The sequence below is a fragment of the Lolium perenne genome, chromosome 4 (assembly GCF_019359855.2).
Source record: "Lolium perenne isolate Kyuss_39 chromosome 4, Kyuss_2.0, whole genome shotgun sequence".
NCBI classification, from domain to species: Eukaryota; Viridiplantae; Streptophyta; class Magnoliopsida; order Poales; family Poaceae; genus Lolium; species Lolium perenne.
Window position 1 is genome coordinate 346,923,403 of NC_067247.2, and position 7,422 is coordinate 346,930,824.

The 7,422-nt window shown below is 43.7% G+C and overlaps 1 protein-coding gene across 1 annotated transcript; it reads left to right on the forward strand.

Moving 5' to 3' along the window:
- The first annotated feature begins 1,403 nt into the window (after positions 1 to 1,403).
- On the forward strand, positions 1,404 to 1,864 carry LOC127297039 (uncharacterized). The gene has a single exon (XM_051327293.2). It carries the CDS (start codon positions 1,472 to 1,474, stop codon positions 1,817 to 1,819), a length of 348 nt encoding a protein of 115 aa, XP_051183253.1. The 5' UTR covers positions 1,404 to 1,471; the 3' UTR covers positions 1,820 to 1,864.
- Positions 1,865 to 7,422: the final 5,558 nt, after the last annotated feature.

A 7,422-nucleotide genomic window follows, 5' to 3' on the forward strand; every position in this document is an offset into this window, starting at 1 on the left:
ACTAATATTGATTTGGTGTCATAAATTTGCATATTTTTTCTGTAACATTGGTTAAACTTAGAGGATATTGACTTTTCACTAAATTTATACACCTTAGTTATTAAAACGGATGGAGTGTGATAGGATCCCTTGTTCGGTGTGGAGGAAATCCTAAAGCAAGAAATTATGAGTTATGAGAGACCGAGCCAATATATTCATGTGAAACGCTATGTAGGTTTAAAAAGAAACACGGGCTATTGGTTCATATTAATAGGGTGTGATTTGTTTCGATAGTGATTTATGCTTCTTCTCTTTTAGCATTTAGTATTTTTGCTTTTATTGTGTGAAAAGAGTTGACACACACCCAGGTCCACAATAACTACATCGCGGTTTTCCCGACTATCGTTAATATAAACCGAAATCTATGGGGTTCATAAAGTGGTCAACACCAAAATCTGAAGCTATAACATTCCCACTTTCTTCTTCCTTGGCCATTTTCACGTAGTGCTTCTTTGATTCATAGGATAGAAAAATGATAGGAATATAAAATAATAGAATTTGGATGTTATGCCTACTTAAATTTTATGGGAAGATGAATTGTGTTTGATTGTAGCAAGGAATTTTTCATGATGTATGATCCAATGTTTTTTCTTATAGGATTTACAGTAAGAGATTTCTATAGGATGGGTTCCTATAGGATATATTCCTATGAGTCAAACAATTTGGTTAAAAAAATTCCCATAGAATTAAAATCATACATATTTTTTATATAAATTCTATAAATCAAAAGAACACTTAAGCTGGGAACTAGAGACATTACTTTACTTCGGATCATCAGTCTTATAACCCACGTAAACCCACTAGTACGAAGGAAATCTTTTTCTTAATTTTCTTTTTTGAAAAGATAAGTTTGGCGCTGAGAACTGCTGATGAGTTGTGCATTGCCTCGTTTTCCCTTTACTGTTTGGATTACTCTTATGAAGTCAAAATTCTACACGACTTGTGCAATAATGCAGGTTTCAGTGTTGACGAGTACCACCAAATTGGAACATACGTGGTGGAGCAGGTAACGCAAAGTGTCGGTAGAAAAATGGAGTAGATCACATCTCACGTCTTTGAGTATCCACAACGTGGCTCGAGGCTACTGGTCGTTAGACAGAGGACCCGGTGCCTCCCGCGAAGGGATCAACTTTGCACGGCGCCGCGCCGCCGCCCAGCAAAGACGTGTCCACCTGCGCACTGACAATCTGGTTTCACGCGTTCTTAGCCTTGACGGCAGTGGAAATGTGGAATACGGCCCACGCCAGCCCGAGACTTGAACGTCGCAGCTGTTCCTTAACCGACATCTCCACATTTCCAGTCGCCTCCCGCTATAAAATCGCGACTCCTACGTCCATCCAAATTCACAAGTCGCAGTTCTACAAATCTGCTAGCCATCAACTCCTCTCCTCTCCAAATCCTTGCCCAGTTCTTCACCATCAACAGCAGCAAAATGGCTCGCTTCGCCGTGGTCGCCGCGATCATCGCCCTCCTCGCCGTCACCGCCGCCGCACAGGGCCCCATGCCGGCGCCCAGGATGGCCCCGCTCCCCGCGCCGCCGGCGAGGTCCCCGGCCACCGCACCTGCGCCGGTCGCCACTCCGCCCACCGCCGCGTCGCCGTCGCCGATGGCCTCGCCCATGGAGACCCCGGCCGAAGCTCCCTCCGCGATGACCCCCTCCGCGGTCTCCGCCACACCGGCCGGCGCCCCAGCCGACGCCCCCGCGAGCTCCGCCGTCTACACGTCCACCGTCAGCTTCGTCGCTGTCGCCGGCGCGGTTGCCGCTGCCATCGTGTTCTAGATGGAGCGGAGACTACACTTCTGTTTTCGTGCTGTTTATACTAGTACGAGTAGTATGATTCTTTATTTATTAGAGACAGATCGAGGAAAGGTTTGACACCGCATCACGATGTAATCTTGCTACACATGCATGAGATTATGTTGAATACAGATTCTTTTATTCGTTACCTCACCTGCCACCATGGGCACTGTCACGAAGCACGCGGTTCAGTTATTATTCTTCCCGTACTTCTTCTAGCAAATTGCTACTCCCTCCATCTCAATTTATAATGAATATTAGGTTTAGTCAAAGTTAAATTTTATAAATTCGGTTCAACTATATATAAAATATATATTAACATTTATAGTACCAAATGCATATAATATAAAAATATATTTCATGCTGATTTTAATAACATTGAGGTAATGTTGTAGATATTGTGAAGATTTTGTACATATTTAAACAAAGGGCCATGCTGAGCGTCGGTCGGCCGATTGTGCCCCAAAAATCGGTTGCATTCCGCGCCATTAGATCAACATCCGACGCTCAAAATCAGCCACGACGAAAGTTTTGCATTTTGGTCCTGATTTTTGCAAACTCAACCCGTGGTCCTATGCCTCTCCAGTTAACCGAAAAGGTACATCTCTTTGGACACAATCTTCCTGAATTTACAGCAGAAATGCCACCATAAGGGCAAATATGTGACAAAATAAGTATTACAACAAAATCCATTATTGTGTGTACAAAAAATATATACTATTACAACAAAATCATCATAAGAAATTGTAAAAACCAATGCTACAAAAAAGTGGTTAAGCAACATTTTTTTAATGTAATTTGATTTACTCAAATATTGCCAGTGATTTTAACAAAAAGTGGAAACGATTACAACAAAAACCAGAGCCTATTACAAAAATAATCCATATATTTGCAAACAATGCAAAGTGGTCAAGCAACAATTAATTTTCTACATATTGGTTTACAAAAATGACCATCTATTTTTCTAAAAGTCAGAAATGATTACAATAAAATAATCCATATGTTCGCAAACAATGCAAAAGTGGTCAAGCAACATTTAATTTTCTATAGATTGAAATACCACAAAAATAACCAATTGTTTTTACAAAAGTCACAAGCAATTACAACAAAATATCCGTATGTTTGCAAACAATGCAAAAATGGTCGAGCAACAATTAATTTGCTACAGACTAAATTACAACAAAACTCACTAGCTAGTTTTACAAAAAGTCACAAATAATTGCAACAATAACATATCACTAACCTCAAACCATTGTTCATGGCAGCCCGAACTCGCGGATTCGAGACCACCAGACAAGAATCCGAGAGGCTCCTAGGCACTAGATTGTGCGACTTCAGGACGTTCCCACCAGTCTATCATCTCCCCGGAATCATGGTAATCATGGTCGTCAGAGTGATCAGACGACGTCGCAGAAGTAGGCTCGAAGGTCTCCATCTTCGCGCAAGATAAGTGCCAACTAGCTCGGGATGGTTGCGAACATGCTCGGACGATAACGTGAAGAACCATCAAACCTCATAGCGAGTGGTCGGGTTTAGTAAACTAGCCAGCAGCTAAATATGCATCAGGTAGCACACATCATGGCATCAACCAAATTAGACTACATGCATATACTAGCATGCATCATTTCGCGTCAACGCTGCAGATAGCAAACTGTATGCATGCTTCTGTTTTATTGAGAGGTGCGTGCTAGCTAGCTAGAGGCACTTGATCATACGCATGGAGCTACGTCAGCGCGCGCGCGGAAGGTGGTCCAGAGGGAAACGTGCTTAAATCGAAACGACCGATCTTTGCGATTCCATCAGCCCACAGATTACAAGTGTTTTCCTTAAACAAAGTATACAAGGTTTGACTTTAACCAAAATTAATATACATCCTAATTTAGGAGAGAGGGGAGTATAGTACCATAAAAACAGGGTTGCAACATTTTTTGGGAGGTGACACGCTCGTCTTCTATACCATTCAGCTAAAACGTACACACACAAAAAAGAAAAAGACACGGCACCAAAAATCATGTCGCGGCTAACGCCACCCATCAAAACGTTGTTAACACCCATGGCTAAAGATTCACGAGCGCCAAACTGGACACAAATGTTAGCCTAAGCTAAGCGCAATTTTGGGTTACAAATACACGACTGGCCGCTCTTGGGCATCCATAACACAACTGGTATCATTGTGATTGCCTGGTTGGAAATGAAATGGCTTAGAGCATCTCCAACAATGTTTCTACATTTTGATCTGTGCAATCTACAATCTAAAATAATATGAACTTTTGAAATGCATAAACATGAAGTTCAACATATTTAAAGTTCATAACTGTCAATCAAATTTAAATTTGAATACGAGCAAATAACATAGTGCATCATATGACATAAAGTTTGACAAATAATTCGAACACACATCAATTATTTTTGTCATGCCGCTTTCACGATTCCTCAACCAATTCATCCCAGAGTTTTCCATGCATTCACGGTCTACGATCTCCCGGTGCACTGTGAGAAACCTTTTGATCAAGTCTTCGTCTCTTCTATTGGGTCGGATCTTCTTCCCATGCACTCATAAGCATAGGGAACCTCATGGCATGCAAATCTCCTATGATCACATTGTACATAATGATTTAGGCAGTCATAATCTGACCGAGAGTCTTCTCATCCTAGAACTTAGCTAGGCCCCGCAAAATGTCAAAGAGGGGTTACTGATGGGATTCGTAGCATAGAAAATAAAAAATTTCCTACCGCAAGAACGAAAACCAAGCCAAGATGCAATCTAGAAGATGGTAGCAACGAGGGGATCACGAGACTAACCTTTGAAGATTTCCAAAGCCTACGAGATTAGATCTCGTTGTTGCAGAAGATGATCACTTGGCGCTTTCAAAAGAGCGTAGAAGATCTTGACGGTGCCACAGTCGGGCAGCACCTCCGTACTCGGTCACACGTTCGGTGTTGATGAAGACGTCCTTCTCCCCGTTCCAGCGGGCAGCGGAAGTAGTAGATCCTCCTCGGAATCCCGGCAGCACGACGGCGTGGTGGCGGTGGAGATCTCCGGCAGGGCTTCGCCAAAGCGTATGCGGGAGAGGTGTAGGAAGAGAGGCGGCTAGGGTTTGGGGAGAGGGGGCTCTGGGCGCCGGCCAAGGTGTTGGCTTGAAGTGGCCGGCCCCCTCCCCTTGCTCCTCATTATATAGGTGGAACCCCCAAGAGTTTGACTCAAAGTCTTCGAATAAGACCCCAACTCAAACTTGCCATAAGGACGAAACCTACCCAAGGTGGGACTCCTACTCAAGGTGGGACTCCCACCCCGGGGGGGGGGGGGGGGGTGGCCGGCCACCTATGGTGGAGTCCACCTGGGACTCCTCCACCCCTTGGTTGGCCGGCCATGCTAGGTGGAGTCCCTCCGGGACTCCACCTTCCATGGTTATTTCTTCCGGACTTTTCTAGAACCTTCTACAACCTTCCATAAATGCACCGAATCATTTTCAAACTTGGAAAATGACTTCCTATATATGAATCTTATTCTCCGGACCATTCCGGACCTCCTCGTGGTGTCTTGGATCCCATCCGAGACTCCGAACAAAACTTCGAACTCCATTCCAAATTCCATATCTACTTAAACGACATCAAACCTTAAGTGTGTCACCCTACGGTTCGTGAACTATGCAGACATGGTTGAGACTTCTCTCTGACCAATAACCAATAGCGGGATCTGGAGATCCATAATGGCTCCCACATATTCAACGATGACTTAGTGATCGATTGAACCATTTACATACGATACCGATTCCCTTTATCACACGATATTTTACTTGTACGAGGTTTGATCATCGGTATCTCTATACCTCGTTCAACCTCGTCTCCGATAAGTACACTTTACTCGTACCGTGGTATGTCATCTCTTATGAACCATTCATATGCTTGCAAGCTAATTATACGACATTCCACCGAGAGGGCCCAGAGTATATCTATCCGTCATTGGGATGGAAAATATCCCACTCTTGATCCATATGCCTCAACTCATACTTTCCGAATACTTAATCCCACCTTTATAACCACCCATTTACGCAGTGGTGTTTGATGTAATCAAAGTACCCTTCTGGCATAAGTGATTTACATGATCTCATGGTTGAAGGACTAGGTAACTATGTATCGAAACCTTATAGCAAATGAACTTAATGACGTGATCTTATGCTACGCTTAATTGGGTGTGTCCATTACATCATTCATTAATGACATAACCTTGTTATTAATAACATCCAATGTTCATGATCACGAAACTATGATCATCTATTAATCAACAAGCTAGTTATACAAGAGGCTTACTAGGGACTCCTTGTTGTTCACATAACACACTTGTATCAATGTTTCGGTTAATACAATTATAGCATGGTATGCAAACATTTATCATAAACACAAAGATATATTATAATAACCATTTTATTATTGCCTCTTGGGCATATCTCCTACAGTTACAACACCACAGATGACCGTTCCACATATTTTCTAGCATCATCTAGCATAGTGGTATAGACAATGTTCTTCTTATCTTAGGAGTTTGATATTGTCTTCACAAATATTACCCATTGGGGGCCATCACCTCAGGGTCGTGGAAGCTGAAATGGAAATCCTGGGCGTCGCCGAGAGTGAAGTTCTTTATCTGGCTAGCCTGCTTGGATAGGTGTTGGACGGGTGAGAGGCTGGCACGGTGGGGCCTGCCACATGTGCCTAGATGCCCGCTATGCGACCAGGCTGTGGAGACCATGGCACACATGCTCACTGGGTGCGCGTTCTCCAGGGTGGTGTGGTAGGAGGTCCTCTCGTGGATCAGATCCACCTCAGGTCCTCCCACGGTTGATGGCGACTTCGCGGAGTGGTGGTCGCTGGTGATGCGGACCGCCCCTCGCCAGCTGCGCAAGGGCACTTCGTCCATGATCATGCTACAGCGTGGTCGATCTGGAAACACCGGAATGTTGCGGTCTTCGACAACACACTTCCTTCGGTGACGTCCCTATTCAACAACATTAGGTCTGAGGCGCGACAGTGGGTGGACGCGGGAGCCCGGGGTGTCTGCCTGCTCCTCCCCTAGATTAGTTTGTTCTCTTGGGTTGAGTTGTAAGGCATGGTGTGTGCCCTCTCGGGGGTTTGTACATATAACCTTCTTTCTATCAATGCATCGAAACGCAATGCTTTTGCGTTTTGGCGAAAAAATTACCCATTAGGGGTAGATCCTATATGCTGTAAGAAAATACCATTGTGTACTTGTGTTTGTTGAGCTAAAACTCAACAAAGAGGTGCCTCTCCATGGGATAACTTGGAAAAATAGTGTTCATTCAACGGTGCAATACATTGACCATTTGATATCACTGCAAGACCTGGACATACCAAAGTAAGCATGTCAAATCTAGAGTTTGTGGTTGATACGTCTCCGACGTATCGATAATTTCTTATGTTCCATGCCATATTATTGATGATACCTACATGTTTTATGCACACTTTATGTCATATTCGTGCATTTTCTGGAACTAACCTATTAACAAGATGCCGAAGAGCCAGTTCCTGTTTTCTGCTGTTTTTGGTTCCAGAAATCCTAGTAAAGA

What these genes read in the sequence shown, in the direction of transcription:
- LOC127297039 (XM_051327293.2), top strand. Translation starts at nt 1,472, where the DNA reads ATGGCTCGCTTCGCCGTGGTCGCCGCGATCATCGCCCTCCTCGCCGTC.